The sequence below is a fragment of the Rhamphochromis sp. 'chilingali' genome (assembly GCF_963969265.1).
Source record: "Rhamphochromis sp. 'chilingali' genome assembly, chromosome: 7".
Taxonomy (NCBI): Eukaryota; Metazoa; Chordata; class Actinopteri; order Cichliformes; family Cichlidae; genus Rhamphochromis; species Rhamphochromis sp. 'chilingali'.
In genome coordinates, this window is record NC_137934.1 from 25,961,786 (window position 1) to 25,980,530 (window position 18,745).

The 18,745-nt window shown below is 41.2% G+C and overlaps 2 protein-coding genes across 2 annotated transcripts; both read left to right on the forward strand.

Annotated features, from left to right (window-relative positions):
- The first annotated feature begins 1,159 nt into the window (after positions 1 to 1,159).
- lmnb2 (lamin B2) lies at positions 1,160 to 10,962 on the forward strand. The gene is made up of 13 exons (XM_080887454.1): positions 1,160 to 1,586; positions 3,923 to 4,059; positions 4,204 to 4,360; positions 4,656 to 4,781; positions 4,936 to 5,034; positions 5,432 to 5,503; positions 5,597 to 5,722; positions 5,865 to 6,085; positions 6,255 to 6,486; positions 6,568 to 6,675; positions 7,178 to 7,297; positions 7,395 to 7,475; positions 8,547 to 10,962. The coding sequence occupies exons 1-13, from the start codon at positions 1,368 to 1,370 to the stop codon at positions 8,580 to 8,582; spliced, it is 1,734 nt and encodes a 577-aa protein (XP_080743580.1). The 5' UTR covers positions 1,160 to 1,367; the 3' UTR covers positions 8,583 to 10,962.
- A 2,545-nt stretch (positions 10,963 to 13,507) lies between these two features.
- Positions 13,508 to 18,745, forward strand: rtca (RNA 3'-terminal phosphate cyclase). Its single transcript, XM_080886533.1, has 11 exons — positions 13,508 to 13,663; positions 13,818 to 13,918; positions 14,423 to 14,566; positions 14,705 to 14,828; positions 15,416 to 15,474; positions 15,552 to 15,693; positions 16,992 to 17,113; positions 17,358 to 17,416; positions 17,637 to 17,731; positions 17,809 to 17,913; positions 18,094 to 18,745. The coding sequence occupies exons 1-11, from the start codon at positions 13,613 to 13,615 to the stop codon at positions 18,190 to 18,192; spliced, it is 1,101 nt and encodes a 366-aa protein (XP_080742659.1). The 5' UTR covers positions 13,508 to 13,612; the 3' UTR covers positions 18,193 to 18,745.

The window sequence follows — 18,745 nt, forward strand, 5'->3', positions numbered from 1 at the left end:
TATTGCATATCATTTAACTGCAATGCGCATAAAGTTAAAAGATTAAAATTAATAAAACAAGTTTTTAAAAGAGACTTCAATTTTATATGATGGATTATGCTCAAACAATAGAATTATGTTGGGTTTCATGTTTTTAAAAAGTAACTAAGTAATAAGTAGCTAATTACTTTTGGAAATAAGTATTCAATAAAGTAACAGGATTACTTTTTTGGAGGAGTAATCAGTAATTAGCAAATAATTGCTATTTTCAAGTAACTTGAGCAACACTGCTTACAAGTGGGATAATTATGTAATAGAATGTTTTATATTTGTAGCGGTTGTTTTTGAATGCTGACATACTGTATAAAAAGATAACATAAGATAAGATAAGATAGATCTTTATTGTCACTGTTACCAGATCAATGAAGCACAGTAGAACAATGAAACACACACACACACACTATGTTTGGCACTCACAGGAATATAAATATACTGTCATTTACCAGAATAACTGCTTCTATTTCTAAGCATACAGGAAAGGTGAAGTTTGGTTTTATGGCCTGACGTCACAGTCTTTATATGCACCTGTGTAACCCTATCCTATTGCTATCATACGGAAGAGGATTAGGGCCACTGGAAAAAAAATCTGAGAAAAAAGTCAGAATTCTGACTTTAATCTCAGAATTCTGAGAAAAAAATCAGAATTCTGAGATTAAAGTCAGAATTCTGAGATTAAAGTCAGAATTCTGAGATCAAAGCCAGAATTCTGAGAAAAAAAGTCAGAATTCTGAGATTAAAGTCAGAATTCTGAGAAAAAAGTCAGAATTCTGACTTTAATCCCAGAATTCTGAGAAAAAAGTCAGAATTCTGACTTTTTTTCTCAGAATTCAGGAAAAGAAAAAAAAATACGTTCCTGCTTTTTTTTTTTTTTCCAGTGGCCCTAATCCTCTTCAGTACTATCAAGTGTGAACAGTTCTTTCTGGTAATTTTTCGAGGGTTTTGGTGGGGAAGCTGTCCTTCATAATGTTAAAGTCACGGGACATTTTCGAAAAAAAACCTCTAAAGGTGCTTTTGTTTAGACAGGAGGTAATGCGTTACGTTACGCCCTTCCCGTACCTCTGCTTTCCCATCAGCCATTGCGGACAGGAAGTGTCCTCTGGTTTTGGCGCGGTCCTGACCGCGGCCATCTTGGAATCACATCACTGTGTAAAGCAAGCGTTCGAGACACTGCGTGGTCCTCCGGCTCATTGATTGCGATATCCTGGCGCTAACTATCAAGAGGAGCTGTTTTGCATCCCGATCTAACAAAGCCAGTAGATACAGTCATTTATTTTCTTTTGCTCGCTGAGTGCTCAGGAAAACTCGGGCAGAATTTTGAAGGAACCGCTATGGCGACTGCAAGCGCTACCCCAAGCCGTGAAGCTGGCCGGTCAGCGGCCTCCACTCCTCTCTCCCCGACTCGGATTTCTCGTTTACAGGAGAAACAGGAGTTGCAGCATCTGAACGACAGGCTGGCTGTGTACATCGATCGCGTGCGGGCGCTGGAATTGGAGAATGACCGGCTAATGGTCAAAGTGTCGGAAAAAGAAGAGGTGACTACGAGAGAGGTTAGTAAATGAAAATATTTCAGTAAACGTAATATCAGCACGTGATCCCTGTCGTAAAAATGTGTAACTGAAAAAAGGCTCGTGCGCGCACATATTTAGTCTTGAACGATAGGGAAAATCGGTCATTATAAGTCACGTTAATTATGCGGCGTAAAATGTGTAACTAACTGCGCTCACATACGGTAAACTCAGCTTCACTGGTGCCGTTGGCTTTGCATTGTTTGCCGTAATGATCCATACTGCATCTGTATTCAAATGTGACCGGACCGGAAGCACTGAGCGGGTGGGTCTGCGCGCCAATCTCTGCTCAGTGATTTTTTTTTTTAAATTTTATTTTTATTTTTTATTTTAATGTATTTTTTGCATTTGTGAATTTGTCCGTTCATTTGACTTTGCCCCCCCCCCCCCAAAAAAAACAAAACAAAAAAAAACAAAAAAAAAACCCAAAACTAAACAAACAAACAAAAAAAAACCCTACAGAATCCATTTTTGGGGAATTTTTTTTACCATAATGATTGATTTCCTTACCTGGATGATTGTATCAAGACAATTTTGCGCTTCATCAGATAAGCATCGTTAGAACCTATCATGGGACAAAGGTGTTTGTTGTAATCTTGAATAGTTGTTGCCCTAAAGTTAAAATTTTAACTTGTGCGTGGTTTCTATTTTGTATGTGACCTTTGCATGATGTATGATTTCTGCTTCATCAAAAAAAAACACAAAAACCCAACATATTTGAGTAATGGTAGATCTTGTAATCGTGCCAGATCCTTTATTTCTTCGTGCTGTGAGTCACTGTATGCTCACAGGTAGCAACCCTGTAATGGAACTGCTTCTTAAAGGAACTACTATTTCGACACTTGACCTACAACAGATAAATTTTGGTTTTGTAGTGTTTCTACTGGAGTTATAGCAGGTGGTGTTGCAAAGACACGTTGTTGCCCATAGCAGCATCAATTTCCTGTTTTTCTTGTAACGTAGCAACCCCAATCAACACAGCGATGAACGCACGCAATAACCACATTCGTGAAAAATTGGCCTTGTCCACCCTTTTTACACTTTCATATACTATGTTCCAAAGTTCCTTCTTTTATAACGAGTAAAGGAGAGCCCCTAAACGTGTTCTTTTATATTAACAATCACTCAGTGGATCACTCAATGCTACCTTTTTCTGCACACTAGCCTTATGATTTTATTGGTTGGCATGCCTAGTGCTAACTGAATTAACAAGCCTGCGTTTGTGACTGTTTTCTGCTGTTTTGTTGCTGTTGTTGTTTGTTTGTTTGTTTGTTTTTTAAAAAAACAGGAGTCATTTTTGTTGTACTGCAGGTATTAGGGAGTAGTTACCAATGTGGCTAACACTGACAGGGTTGCTACTTAATAATGTAATATAAATTCTAAAAATGTTATTTTAAATTCCAGTGACACTAAGGTTAAAAAAAAAAAAAAAGGTAAATTAGATCATAAGCAGGCAATTTAAAAAAAAAAAAAAAAAAATTCTGGATCCAGTAGAAGTGTGACGTGCTTGCTGACATTTTTGGAAAGTCTTAAATCCCAAACCTCTCTCCATTGTGTGAATGGTTGTACCAGTCTTCCTTGCTTTGTTCTGTCTTCTTTTTCTTCGCCTTTTTTGCCACTGGTGAAGCAATGTGCGATGGTTGGTTTCTATAGGTTTTATAGATGCCCATGAAGTACTTAAGAGGTATTTTTTGCTCAAATGCTAATGCACTTCCTCTTTGTTGTTAGTTGAATCTTATTTAGACTCGGAAAGTCCAATGTGGTGGCAGCAGTGAAAGGAAAGCCTTAAGGCTATTTTCAGACAGTAATTACTTTTGTTACATCTTAACATTATATATGGTTACTGAAAACGTCACACAGTGTGTGTAGTTGTGGTAGTTGGATCTATTCATTCAGAATAATTGATACTGAATGAAATTAGGTCAGCTGGAAACGGCTGCTCTGACTGTTGAATTTAACACTGCCCCCAGTGCTTGACTGAAAGAGTTTTATTTATTTATCTTTTTCAATTCATTATTTATTCAGATAAAATTCAAACGGGAACAAATTTAATTTTAAGACATAATAATGGAGCCACAGTGTATATTTAGTTTAGTGTATGTTCCTGTAATAATCCTCTGTCTGATTAAAAGAAAAGAAAGGAGAAAAAAAAGAAATAGGTTGGGGTTTTTGGTTTTTTTTGTTTTTTTTTTAAGGTGAACTTTAGAAACCTGTCCTTCTGTTGTAATATGCAACCACTCGGAAGACTTTACATTCTGGAACAGTCAGTAGTGTTTGTTTTCTTCACCAGGTAATGTGTTTTGCATCCCTCTCTTTAGGTAACAGGCCTAAAGGCTCTGTATGAGGCAGAGTTGGCTGATGCTCGGCGAGTTTTGGATGAAACTGCTAGAGAGAGAGCCAGGCTCCAGATAGATCTGGGCAAGGCTCAGGCTGACCTGGAAGAAGCTACACACAGGTAACGCCTTATCAAATACTTTTTTAAAAAAAATTTGAAATCGTGTTAACGTGGCTAAAGATTTTGGATGTTAGCTTGTAAGGGCCATTAAGTGACCACTTAAAGATATTAATTGTGTTCTGCCTCCTTGTCTATTTGTTCCAGTATAAAGAAAAAGGATGGTGATCTTGCTGCAGCAATGTCCAGGGCCAGTGGTTTGGAAGCCCAGCTGAATAAGAATGAAGCCGCTCTTTCAACAGCTCTAAGCCAAAATGCTGCTCTGAGCTCTGAGCTAGCTGATGTCAAGAGCCTGCTGGCCAAGGTGGGAAAGATGCGAGATGTTTAGTAAAAAAATGAAGCCAGAAAAAGAAATATCTAGAAATGGTTGAATAATTAGAAATGATAATATATGATCACCACAATACTTTAATCGTGATTGATATTACAATTTTGTTTACCTTTTTATTTGGGTATTATGTCCCCAAAAGTAAATGTTTCATTTACTTTTTGTATGCCAGACTAACATAACAAATGTTCTCTGCTTGGTCATGAAGAGCCAGCCAATCAGCCTAATGTTGTCCATGTGCTAATAAATGTCCCGGTCTTATGATGTGTAGGCAGAGGACAGCCATGCTGTTGGTAAACGCCAGCTGGAGGCAGAGACACTGATGCGTGTGGACTTGGAGAATCGCTGTCAGTCACTGAGTGAAGAGCTGGAGTTCAGGAAGACTATGTTTGATGAGGTAAGGGTTGTGTCGTAAATACTGTGCCTGTGCACAAGACTGCCATAAAGTTTGCATAATCAGATTTCTTTCCCTCTCTTTTAACGTAGCAAAGTTTTTGGGTTTTCTTTGGGTGACGTTTCTCTGTTACACTTCACTCACTCCTTGTGCTCAGGAGGTGCGCGAGTCTCGCCGTCGACATGAGCAGAGAATAGTGGAGGTGGACTCTGGAGTCAGACAGGACTATGAGTTCAAACTGGCACAAGCTCTACAGGTATGATTTAATTTCTGATGTTGCCGTGTCTGTGGCTGCTACAACCCAGTATATTTACAGGTACAGTTGTGTCATTGAAAAACAAATGTTATCATACAAATAATAAAGGCATTTTTAGTATCAGTCAGTCTTTAGCTCTTTTTTGCCTGTGGCACCATGCGCACATGCACAGGAGCATGGTGGTTGGCTCTGACTGTAAAATGCTGCACAATTTCACATTGCGTGCTAGGGCTTGTTAATTTTCTCTGTAACCATTTTGGCAAGTATATTATGTATATATTATGTCTGTACTGTGTTTGTGTTGATGCTAAATTTCACCTTCACATCTGTGTCAGCACTGCTCAGCAGGCTTTCTGTTGAGAATGAATGTTAATCAGACTTGTGTGATCCCAACCAGGACCTGCGGAGGCAACATGATGCGCAAGTCTCTATTTATAAGGAAGAACTGGAGCAAACGTTTCAGGCCAAGGTGAAAGACACATGTTTGTCTTTTCCCCTTTTCTTTCTTTGTGTTTTATGCTCCTTGTGTTCAAATATGCTATCTGTCTCGTTCTGTCTGCAGTTGGATAATGCCAAAGTGTCCTCTGAGATTAATGACAAGGCAATGAGCTCAGCCAGGGAGGAGCTGCAGGAGTCTCGTACCAGAATAGAGAGCCTTGGGTACCAGCTCAGCGCCCTGCAGAAACAGGTGTGGCTTTATGGACACCAGTACACCCAAATGGAGATCTCTCCTACAGCTTCCACACTTTAAATCCCTTAAACAGCTCAGGATTTCTGGTGGTTTGCTATTTGGTTTTAATTGAGTGGTGTCTGCATGTTTGCTTTTGTAGGTGGCTGCCTCAGAAGATCGTATCAGAGAGTTGGAAGAAATTCTGTCGTCTGAGCGAGACAAGCACCGCCGTGCCATCGAAGCAAAAGAACAAGAAATGGCTGAACTGAGAGACCGGATGAACGCTCAGCTCAGTGAATACCAGGAGCTGCTGGATGTGAAGCTGGCTCTGGATATGGAGATCAATGCATACAGGAAACTGCTGGAGGGAGAGGAACACAGGTGCACATGTTTTATCAAGTACTTTATCATGAGGATGCCATCAGAGCCAGTACTTACTGTAGGCACCGTGGGTAGGATGTGTGGAAAGTGATACTTGGATCAGATTGGGCTGTTGGGATCGTTGCAACAGCATTGATTCCAACAGCATCATTTTCTCCTCCTGTTTTAGACTGAAGCTGTCCCCCAGCCCGTCTTCCCGAGTCACAGTGTCCAGATTAACAGGATCTTCATCCTCCCGCTCCTCTAAGAGGAAGAGAGCGGAAGCTAGGGAGATGCCTGAGATTGGAAGAGGAGAGGAGCAGTTGCTGGTGTCAGAAGAGGCTACGGCTACTGGAGCCGTCACCATATCACCGACTGACATGGATGGAAACGCAGTCACACTCATCAACGATACTGAGCAGGTGTGTTAGGTGAAATTTTATATTGTGTCTCCTTTTCTGAACAAAGTGCACTTCTGTATTAAGGCTCCTCATGTCTTGCAGGACCAGCCTCTGGGCAACTGGAGATTGAAGAGACAGGTTGACAATGGGGAAGAAATCATCTACAAGTTCTCACCAAAATACGTCCTGAAAGCTGGGCAGTCTGTCACTGTGAGTAGATTGCGTATGGTTGCATGACCCTAAACGATCAGACACGTATAGACACACATGTAGTGGAGGTGAGACAGGAACACTGATAAAGAGCCCACCAGCAAAGATCATTTGGCCTGTAGCAGCCATCCTCCCTCTCCCTCTGTGCTGAATGTGCTGCCACCCACTGGTGGTCTCATGCTACTAGTATTTGACAAGGACACCAAGAGAAAAATCAGTCGTGAGGGATAAGGAGGGAGGTCTGTGGCCCCCGACTGCTAAACCCTCTGGGGCATTGACTTGTTGTCTCTCCACTGCACCTGTTGTCATTGATTTGCACCTGTGCAGGTGAAATGGATTCCCAGCGGCTCAGACTTCCTACCTGGACAGACTGATATTTCTCAAGTTTAACAGACTGTACCGTGATGATCATGCTGTGTAATATTGTAAAAATGTAATATGTGAAGCTGTATGTTATACTGTATGTTGTAAACAGCTTTTTTTGTTGTTTACCTGCACCTAGGTGTGGTCTGCCGATGCTGGTATGGCTCACAGTCCTCCAACTGACTTGCTGTGGAAAAGCCAGGCTTCCTGGGGCACAGGAAATGACATAGTTACCTCTTTGGTCAATGCTGATGGCGAGGTAAAGACGTCGGTGCATAGCTAACTAAACCAGTTTCCTTTGCTTGAAATTCGTACATGGTTTTTATTTTTTGAGTCATGCGGTGTTTGTCTCACAGGAGGTGGCCAGGAGGACTGTAACCAACACTCAGGTGGATGTAGATGATGTTGATGGCGAGGAGGAGACAGTGGCACAGACGGTACACTTGGCCAACAATTTTTCTTTTTCTTTACCTTTTTGGTAAAACTTTTTGTTTGGCTCGGTGTAAAGGAGCAGGGCTGTTACTGCAGTTAGATTAGATGTTAAGAAAACTATGAGCTCATTTTGACTCGGTGGCAGGAGCAGGTAGCAGAGCAGTTGGAGAAAGTCAATAAAAGGTTGATGAAGTAAGTGGTACTAAAAAGAAAGAGCTGGAGGAACATTTAGCAGCCGCTTAGGTTAATTGGCAACATGTGAGTCACATGACGGGGTCTAAAAGAGCATCTTAGAGAGGCAGAGGTTCACCGTTCTGCAGAAAACTGCGTCTACAAATTGTTTTTCAGAATGTTTCTGAATGTAAACATGTGAAGACTTTGAGTAATTCATCATCTGTAGTTCATAATATCATCATTGTTGGATATCTGCATCACCAGTCCCTTAAAACGGGCATGATTGTGTGGTGGAAATCAGTGCATGGGCTCAGGATCAGCGTGCCCTCCACAGATACAGGTTGGAGCTCTGTCACGCAAAGAGGCAGCCACATGGGAGCGTGATCCATAGACACCGCTGTCTTCTCTGGACCAAAGCCAGTTTAAGATAGACTGAGGCAAAGTGGGGAAACTGCTGAGGTCATACTAACCAAAATCTCAGTGCCTATGGAAGTGGCAGTTTGCACCAAAAAAACAGGACAAAGCAGGGTCAGAACTGCTGAGCAGCCGGAATCCTCTAACAGAGAAGAATGGGACACATTCCTCTTCCACAAGTCCAACAGCTGCTCTCCTCAAGTCCCACACACTTGTGGGTTGCTGTTAGAAGAAGAGGGGATGCTACACAGTGCTGCATGTGACCCTGCGCCAACGTATTTATGACGTGTGGCTGCGATCACATTCAAAATGAGCTCATAGTTTTCATAACATGTTTATTTACTGAGGTTAAACAGTGTAGAACACATGGTCTGTCTCAGTCAGCACCTGTTGTAGGCTGTTGGATGGAGTCACTCTTTGGAACTTGTACATCTGTACTGCTACACATGGAAGTCTCCCAATAACAAACCTTTTTGTTTCTCCTACAGGGCAAAGTGTCGTCCAGAGAGTGTGCCATCATGTGAAGCCTTCCTCATGAGTAGATGGCTTTTACCCTTTATATACTACTTTTTTTCTTCTAGAGCCATTCAGATATGATCCTGTCCATTGCCTCATTATTTGATGTTTTTACTATTCAAGATCATTTTTGTATAATGGACTTGGTTTTTATAGCTTTCCATATTTCTGCACCTACTTTAATGAGTCAATAAAAATTAGTCAGACGCCAGCAACGATGGATTAGATATGATGGATCCCAACTCCTAAGCTCAACAGAACATGGTATATAGACACTATATATGGTATATATACTATATATAGTCTATATGCTATGTACACCCGCTGTATACTGGGTGTGTACTGGGTAAAATGCATCTGTTATCAAACCCCTTGTGACATCAGGGCCTTTCTGAATGTGTTTCTAACTTTAACATTTATTGCGTGGATACTCATGTTTGTCTGCTGCATGTTTTCTTAGTATTTTTTGAAGTCTTCCTTTCACTTGCATCCAAATGCAAATGAAACGATACATTCTTGTTCAGTTACCTTGGATTTCCCTATTCAAAAGGTGGTTTGCAAATTGACCGGATCCAGTTCTTCTACTTTGGGCTCAATCTAACCACCTCTGACCTTTGAGGTACACTCGGTTGATACTTGACCTTCTGGTCACAACCTAGAACTCTTTGTGACTATGCTCCGTACTTTTCTCTTCCTTATTTCTTCAAAGGTGAAGATAAAACGTTCTTAGATTTCTGAAAACTAAAAGCAGCCTCCTTTTTTTTTGTTAAATGTGGCTCCCAGTTGAGCTGCAGACCGAAATCCATAAAGCCAGGAAAAAACACAAGACAACTGCCAAACCTAAAATCACGTAGCTCTCCCGTCTGTGTTCTTACGACCCTCAACAAGACTAGCATGGTCAGAATTATGTGATGCATGTGAACCCTGCTTTCTTGGGGAAATGTGCTTTGTTGAACTCAGTCCTATCCACACCTAAAAGAGCTGCGAGTGCTCCAAAGCAGCTGTGTAAACCCTGACAGCAGACCCAGAGGAAGTCCAGGGCCCTCACACCGCTCCATTACAGTATTTGAATGTTCTTATTTAGCTCTTATTTTTTGAATTACACTGCAACTTGTTGCCTAGACTGGCTTTATTGGTTGCTAATAGTTTTTTGTAGAGATTTTCTTAGTGGGGCCAGCACTTTTTTGTTTTTTGACCAAAAAACACTAGTGGTTCATTTTGACTGGCAACGCTTCTGTTAGCAGATGCGTGTCTATGCTGCCCGTGTGTAGTCTGCAGAGGAAGAAATCTGCACTTGTAACAAAAACTGACTGATGCCTCCAGAGAACCAATGAAACTAAACTTCAGAACAATAATAGAACACTTATTACAAGTGCTGACATTGTAGGGTGGGTGGCGTTTTCTTACAGTCTGCTGTTCTGCCTCTTGTTGCCGTTTTCAGTTTTCATTCGACAAAGTTGGAGAACTAACTGGTGCTTCTCAGACTTGCTAAATGTTGCGTCTCTGAGCCAAAACACTCATCCCAGAAACAGGACGTATGTGTGCAGACAGACAGGATATTGGACTCATCTAACCAACATGCCAGGCTGTTAATAAACACCTGGATCTGCAGAGTGGAGCTGAGGCTTTAGGGTTTAGGAACATTTACCATGCAGCGGCCAGTTTTTCTTTGCTTGGGTTTGTTCTTCTTTGGACAGTGCAGTGTCAATTGGATTAGGTTAGATGATGAAATTAAAGTTAAAGCTTTCTCAATCCGAAACCTAAAACTGACAAACTTTTTGAAGTGTGTGGGATAAATGATGGAAGTAAGATTCCTGTTTCCTCAGACTTTTGCAGGTGTGACGTGATATTTCGAGTACACGGTCTCCGTCTGTACTGTTTCTGACTTGAGCACACTGTATGAGTTTTTCTCATACCTGCTGTGTGTTATTGTGGAAACGGCTCTCTCTCGTGTGTTTGTGTTGTGTGATTTACTAGTTCTATGTAATCAGTTTAACTTTTTTTTTAAATGTGTGTACAATTCTTAGATTGGCTCTGGTAGGGTTTTTGTGACTTAATGAAACTGGGAAACTCGACTTATATTTCAGGGTCCATGTAAAAAAATAAACAAAAAAATTACCTAAACACTATTCCTGTAGTGTTCCACTAAAAAGTCAAAAGGCTTCACTTCATACGAACAGTTAATATAAAATGTTTTGATTTCTATTGGGAGAAAGTGCCAGTTGCCTTACTAATAACTGAAAAGTAACCAACATTGATGACAACAGAAGTCCGAAAAACCGGAGAAATGCTATTATTCATGTAGGGGTTATGGCATGTATTGTCTGTTTTATCTATGATTTTTCTGTCAAGCTACTTTTTGTACACTTAATAAATGTTTTACACATATGTATTTGGTATCAAGAGTCTTCTATGTGCATACAAATCATTAATATTAGTGGGGTGAGGCGTGTTTATAAAGAATGCCTTGAACAGACATCATTTGATAGCTCCTCAGTAAAAACAATATGAGTCAAATAATGGCCTTTGAGGAACTTGTGACAGTTACTGCTGCTGTTTATCTGACAGACTCTGCAGAGTCCAGGGTCGGCCGATTTAAAAATGCCACTTAATTAGAATGATTTTACAAATAACATGGGTCTGTGTGGCCCCACTGCTCAACAGTCTCTGCTTCCATATGTGATGAGACATGTCATTGAAGGCATTTGTACTACAACCAAGTCATTTTAACCTGATATTAGCATTTATTATTAGCTTGAGGTGACACAAATATCAAACATTTGAAAGATTGATGCAAAAAAGTCATATTCAGAGTAGCTCTGAGTCGGCCGACACCCGTCAGACCCTTGACTGAAGGTCGGAGTGACCTTGAACGTCAATAAACTACGTTAAATTAGCCCGTCATTAAAAGAGAGGCAGGCCCTTGCTTCGACCAATGAGAGCGCGGGAGAGAAACACGTGCTGTGGAGCTGTGACACCCCCTCACCTGAAGCCAGAGGTCTGAGAGCTCTCATTTGCCTGACTGAGCTACAGGAAAAGCCTCTCGAGTCTACGAGCGGGGCCTGGAGCTCCTTGGAGAGCGGGAAACAAACAGTTTTAAGTGAGGAAGGGGTTTGACGTTTAGAATCAGTAAGATCTGCGATGTTTCGGGACACTGATTTCTTAGTCCACTAACGGACTGGTAGAGCTGCTACTCCTCCACGTCTAAAGGCCGTCGCCTGCTGGGTAACGTGTTTCAGCCAGGCATGTCCATCAGAAGGGCCGGGGTAGACCCGGGAACAGCTCGATGGCTCCCCGGAGGAGGAGGTGGTTAGAGGGAGGTCCGAGCTTCCCTGCTGCTGCCTCAGCCAACCGATTTAAGATACTTTCAGTCGCAGTTTATTAGTGTTTGTTTACTTTGTTGTTAATTTGTCGTGTTTTAGTTATACATTGAAGATCTTTTCTAATAAAATGTCTTCATATCATGAAAGTTAATGTTTTGTATTTGATTAAAAAAAACAACAACAACAACAAAAGAAAAACTAAGCTTTCTTTTTACTTTTTTGGACATTTATTTATTATTATTATTTGAGTTTTTAAAAAAGCATAAAGAGGGAGAGTAACAATCAGCCACATTCATCATGACAGTCCGTTTTTAGCAATACATTTAGCTCCAGCAGGGTAAACTTAAATGGCGGTAATCAATCTGAAAACACATTTTCACAAAACAGTGAGCAGCCTGTGATGTAATCTTGGTAATGAGCAAAGAGCTCTGACTGGTTTGTGGCCCATCCCTGCATTTACTTTAGCTTTAGAAAAAGGTTACAAAGTAGCTAAAATCACAGAGGTATGGCATTTCAACAAAAACTGTCCAAATTCCAAGGCTCCTCCAAATGCCCAGATTTGAAGGATGGCTCATGTGTATCCCTTGTGGCCCACCCCATCCCAGCATTCATTTTGGGTCATCTTCATATTCTTGGTGCACCACTCTTTTCCTAAGTACTTTACACAAGAAATGAACTGAAAAATGGGTCTCATGAAGAGTGATGAAGCCACATTTGCAATTTTTGGTTCAAATCTTCATTGACGTTACAGTAAAGCTGCCTAGGATAGTAAGAGAGTATAATAAAGGTGCTCATACCAAATCTTGGCTTTCAAGCTCATTACAAACTCTGTTTTATATGTTCATGCATGTTTGCCCATGTTTCAGCCATTTGCTGCACCAGCTTCCCATTGTCCTAGCAAAATGTAAAAAAACAGCGGATGAAGGGGTCAAGACTTCTGTACAGCTTTTCAATAGGACTGTAAAATAATTTGAAAGGAACTGAGGAGAGTTAATGGCTGGAAAATGTTGTATTCCATAAACTACAGATAAAATATTTTAGTAAATAAACAAAATCATGTTTTCTACTCCACCACTTGGAGGAAAGAAAAAAACTGTTTTAGTGTGGTCACTTTTTTTTTTTCATTTTAGTTTGAAAGTTAATGGAAGTGGTTGCAGTCATTCGGTTATAGATGAAGAAGTGTAGGGAGGAGGAGTAGAGAAGACGCAATCATTCTACGTCTCATATTAAGGTGCACTGGGCTAAATTATACACCATGCATTTTAGGGAAACATTGCAATAAAAATGTAAGTACTGTGGGGGTGCTGAGAGTAGAGCATGTAATATTATACTGTCAGGAGTATGAGAAAGAAAGAAGACAACTGATTCAAAACCCAAATAGAATGAAACTGAAACTAGATTTAATTTGTTTACTTAGAAATAACCCAGGAAGTAAAAGTTATCAGGTCATAATTTATGGCGTTATTTTTGTGCCACTATTCTACAAAAATAACGCCATATTAATTAGGTATCTAAGACAAACCCATTTGTATAATAGCATCCAATCCTGAAGCGTCATTCTAGTTCCCACTCCATACAAGTAGGTGGCGGTAATGCACCAATTCGTTCTTTGTCAACCGCTGATAAAGACCAAGAAGAAGAAGAACAAACACAAGGGAAAAGTACGGGAACCTGGAGTTGAGCTGAGCAACAGCATCCGAGTAAAAAAATTTTGAATGAAGATGGACTCTGAGGCTGTGGAGATAGACGGCAGCGTGATGGAAGGAGTGAGTACTCACTTTATGTTGGGGAGGTGATCACATGAAAAGCTGCCGGCTTTCCCCGCCGCTAATGTGCTAGCACAATGCTAGCGCGGCGGACAGCAGGCGGTTTTTAGCTCGCTGATGTCGCTTCTGTTTCCCCTTCATTTGCTCTGTGCAGGGCGGACAGATCCTGAGAGTCTCGGCGGCGCTCAGTTGCATCATCGGGTCCTCCATCAAAATCACTAAAATCCGAGCCGGCAGAAGCACGCCGGGTCTGAGGTGAGTTACTAGCTCAGTGCTAGCAGGCTAATGTTAGCCTATTCATTAAAGTTGATGCATCGGTTAACTTAAAAGTATTAACAAAAACAACCGATTGTCCGATTTATTTACATTGGTGTTATTTGCTCTACCGTGTGAACGCTGATTAGTTAAATACCTCCCGGTTTGTTTGCGTGCTTTTGTTGAGACTCAGCTGATTTAAAAACGCAGCTTCTGTGTGAAAAGAAGACCATCTGTCACCTTCAGCTTCAGTCTGCACAGCACGACTTTTAGCAGCTTCAGCAGAAACCTTCACGACTCTGTGCCGCAGAACTTCCTCGGCTTTTAATCAGTTATCTTAATTAGATTTTATTGATTACTGTTCGGTGCATTTTATTTGCGACGTTTTCGTGTGCATTTCTATTTCGTTCTTAAAAAGTTGGAGGCACAAGCCCCCTCAAAGTCCCAGTAAAAGAACAGAGTTCTGAAATTTCAAATCGTAACATTTTGATCAATTGTGTGCAGACCACAGCACCTGACCGGCCTGCAGCTGGTCTCAGATCTGTGTTCTGGCAGTCTTCAAGGAGCCAGCATTGGCTCCACTGACATCAGTCTGACTCCTGGTAAAACCCGGGCTGGGAACTACACGGCTGATACGCAGACTGCAGGGTAAGTCTGACCCACTGACTGCATCGCTTACTATGTAACCAGCTGCTATCTGGCAGTAATACAAAAGCTATTGATTGTTTTTGTTTTAAACATTAAACATCTATATATATATATAATCACTTCTTGTGTGTGTGTCAGGAGTGTGTGTCTCCTGCTGCAGGTTGCTCTGCCTTGTGCTCTTTATGCCGATGCTGCCTCACAGCTCTGTCTGAAGGGAGGAACCAACGCAGAGATGGCTCCTCAGATTGACTACGCTATCAAGGTAATCGACATAGACACACCGCAGCCCTATAACAGACAAAGCAATCATCATTGGTACCCCAATACCAAGAACACAGTCTCCGTTTTAATCCAACTCACTGAAGAGTATAATATGTCAGTATGGACCATGATGTTTACCTTTAGAGTGGAAAGAGTCACTTTATTTTGCCTGGACCACGCTGATCCTCCATAGACTGTATTAAAGTTTGATAGAACACAACTTTTTATGCTGTCAGTGGTCATCCACCCAAGTCTAATATTCATTAGATGTTGCTGGAGTTCTATTTGACTTTTAAATCTAGTTATTCAGCAGTAATCTGATGTGGCCTATGAGACAGAAAGTGAAGATCAAATGTGTAGAAAGGGATAAGACAGAGTTTACTGATGGGCTTGTGATATTAGTCAACCAGAGAGAAACTTCGGGTTACCACAGTCTGTTACCCTGCTAACTGACTCAGAGCTTCAGTTAGTGCCTAACTTGATGCACTTCCAGTGAAAGTGAAAGCAGAGAACTTTTAAGTGTGTGTTTATAGAGTTTGTTTTTATATTACATTTGATTGTATTTTTTTTTTTTTTAATTGTCTTCAGGTATTCAAACCCATTGTGGAGAAGTTTGGAGTCCATTTTGACTGTGACATCAGAATGAGGTCAGTGTACCAAGATCTACAGAGTTGAAATGTTACTGGAGTACTTGTGTGTATCTGACTGTGTATTTGTGTATCAGGGGTTTCTACCCTAAAGGTGGAGGTGAGGTCATGGTGACGGTGAATCCAGTCAAAGAGCTGACGCCTGTCACAATGACTGAGAGAGGAAACATCACAAAGATCTATGGTAGAGCTTATGTTGCTGGAGTTCTACCTTTCAAAGTAAAGTTCACACTCACTCACATTACTCATTTTATGGTTTTTACTGCGTCAACTGTTGTGTTTTTGTTTTTCTTGTGTACTGGATTATTTTTCCAGTCTTTCATTAATTTGCCGGTACACAATTTCTTCTTTGTTATTTTTTTTTGATAATACAGTCACTGCTAATTAACTAGTCTTGGCCACATGCTATGTTTCAGAAAGGATTATTTGTGCTCATTATTAGCTCGTTGGCTAATGACTTGTCATTCAAAAATGGCTAGCCAATGAATAAGCAGTTTCACAGTGAGGCCTCCTACTAACGTCAGTTTTTTTGAAACTCTAATGTGATGACCTTGCTACGTCCATCTTTTATACAGTCTTTCACTTTGTTTATATTGAGCTACACAAAGCTCACCGAGGCTTCAGAACAGGATAAGGACTGACATCACCAGCTAGAGTCCAAGATGGCGACTTTAAGCCTTGATTTAAGTCTGTTGCGGACACGGACAGCTGGAGACCCAACAGCCTAGTGTTGGACTTGGTCGTTCGGTCTCCACCTGGCTAAGGAGTGCACTCCACTCCTGAATATATAAACATATCCACTCTTTGCGATGAATTGGCGTTAGGTTTGAGTCCTGTGCAGAACAGCAGTGGGGACAGTGCATAACAGTATAGTTAGCACTTAACTGTCATCTTCCACAACTGCACTGAATTCCTGATGAACAGTGTGCTATTTAACCGTTGTACTGTGCAAAGACCCAGAAATGAATCTACCAGCAGGTTATGGGATGCAGATTCTAGTCAGACAATTTCAGACCATCATGTGACTTCACAAATTTTCCATGTTGTTATGGGGGAATCATTTAGACAATCGTGATGCAAGACAAATTAGCAGTGGTCAGAGAGTTTTGGGGAGTGCCAGCCTCTCATCTATATCTCAAGTGCAAACAGCACACTGGATGAGTGTCTGGTTGCTTTAGGAGATGCTGCCCTTTCAAACGGTACATGCCAAGATAACATAATATGACATAAAGATATGGGCAACATATGTGATGCCAGGACAAGTTGTGCCTGGAACATACAGAGAAAATCTGAACCTCTCTGATTTGTTGCCTTCTGTTTAAGAAGAGCCACTGTAGCCAAGGTTGTATGCAGCCAAGGTTTCTGTGGAAATGGATTCACTTTCTTAAACTTAGTTAAGGAACTTTCGAATGAAATGTATTGTCCGGTGCTGCGTAGTCTGTTATTGTAAAACTAAATGTGAAAATGTCAGGTATGCTTTTCTTTATTGAGCTGACTGTAGTTTTTGTTTTCTACAGTTGGCTAAAGACATGTCAGCTGCTGCTGTTCGAACCATCAGGAAGGAAATCAAAGAACTTTACATCAACATCCAGCCACAGCAAGAGAAGGAAAAGGCCTGCGGGAATGGAAATGGAATATTGTAAGCTCTGAACATACGATGCATTCAGCATTGGCACGCAAGGAAGAAAAAATGTTCTGGAACTTTAGAAAAGAGGAAAAGCATTTGGCCAGAGTCCTGATCATTTAAAATCCTCAGCATGAAGAGGAGTTATAGCTTTGTGAAACCTGGTCTAAGAGGCCGTACGCTATGAAGCTCTTGGTTTAAAACTGCCAATGCTCCCCAAAGGATCAGCCCCCTGACTGCTTTTCCACCTCTTTTTCAGAATCATTGCCAAGTCCTCTACAGGTTGCATATTTGCTGGTTCAGCACTGGGAAAGAAAGGTGAGGAGTCACACGAACCAGCAGGTGGCAGCAATGCTGCAGTAATGTGATAAATGTTGACACCTCATTGAGAAATGTAATTTATATGAAGTCATTACTTCCCCATGCCCCCCTCTTTGAAAACAAACATGCTTTGAATGCTTGTTGGGCTGATGTTCTGAAACAGTGACTTTTCTTTGACAGTGCAGATGTTCAAGTACATGGGATTTTTGTTTTTCAGGTGTGTATGCAGATAAAGTGGGTATTGAAGCTGCTGAGATGTTGCTGAAAAACATCAGACACAATGGCTGCGTGGACGAATTCCTGCAGGACCAGGTGAGTGTGAGAGAGAGCGACACGCGCACACACACTCTGCGACCTTACTCTGACCTTACTCTGACTCTCCTCTGCAGCTCATTATCTTCATGGCGCTGGCAAAGGGAACGTCTCGGATTCGAACCGGTGCTGTGACACTACACACACAGACAGCAATTCACATCGCAGAGCAGCTGACTCAGGTCAGAAACTCTTACAGCACAAGACTGACCCAAATGGTGCCTGTTCTGTTCGCGAGTCACAGTTTCAGTTTTAATATTGCTTCTTTATCTTGTCCTGGTGTCTGACGCAGCACCTCAGGTCATCCTCGGGTCTGAGTCGAGCTGATCAGTCATTAACCTTGTGCGCTGTTGTATTTGCAGGCAAAGTTCACAATAACAAAGTGCGAAGATGAGCTGAGCAGAAACATCACCTACATCATCGAATGTCAAGGATCAGGAGCGGTGAACCCCAACCTGTAGCAGAACACGCTGTGCACACACTGACCCCACGCTCGGTAGCTGCTCCAAACGTGGCCGACCCTCTTAGTTTCTGTCTCTCAGGGTTTTTTCCAGAAATACTGTAATAAATAAATCTCCTCCTTGTGTTCACATGTTTCTGCCTGTTTTTAACTGCTCCAAGGAAAGATTTCCAATGTTTCCCCATGTGCACTTCACTTTCCTGGTTCTTTGGTTGCTCTTTGACTGAAAGCAGATTTGGGATTATGCTTTTTGGTCAGTATCCTCCTTTGTCAAATTTGAGTTTTCTTTGTTCAGTTTTGAAAATTTTCATATATCCATAGCCTTGATTGAGATTTTGGCTTTTTGCATGAGAATTAAACCCTCAGCAAAGAAGGGTCATTGCAATTAAAGGATCAGGACTATTTAACACTTATGTGGAGTGTAGTAGTTAGACTTTTGAGAGGCTTTGTCAGTCCGGTTCAGACATCAGCATTGCTGATTATCTAACAGTGACCACTACATATGAAGTTTTGAGTTGTAATCATAACCTGACCAATAAAATGAATAAACTGTC

Coding starts and splice junctions, on each gene's coding strand:
- lmnb2 (XM_080887454.1), top strand. CDS start 1,368: ATGGCGACTGCAAGCGCTACCCCAAGCCGTGAAGCTGGCCGGTCAGCG. Junction 5,035..5,431: donor AACTGGCACAAGCTCTACAG/GTATGATTTAAT, acceptor GATCCCAACCAG/GACCTGCGGAGGCAACATGA. Junction 6,487..6,567: donor TCATCAACGATACTGAGCAG/GTGTGTTAGGTG, acceptor CATGTCTTGCAG/GACCAGCCTCTGGGCAACTG.
- rtca (XM_080886533.1), top strand. CDS start 13,613: ATGAAGATGGACTCTGAGGCTGTGGAGATAGACGGCAGCGTGATGGAA. Junction 15,694..16,991: donor CTGGAGTTCTACCTTTCAAA/GTAAAGTTCACA, acceptor TGTTTTCTACAG/TTGGCTAAAGACATGTCAGC. Junction 17,914..18,093: donor TCGCAGAGCAGCTGACTCAG/GTCAGAAACTCT, acceptor TTGTATTTGCAG/GCAAAGTTCACAATAACAAA.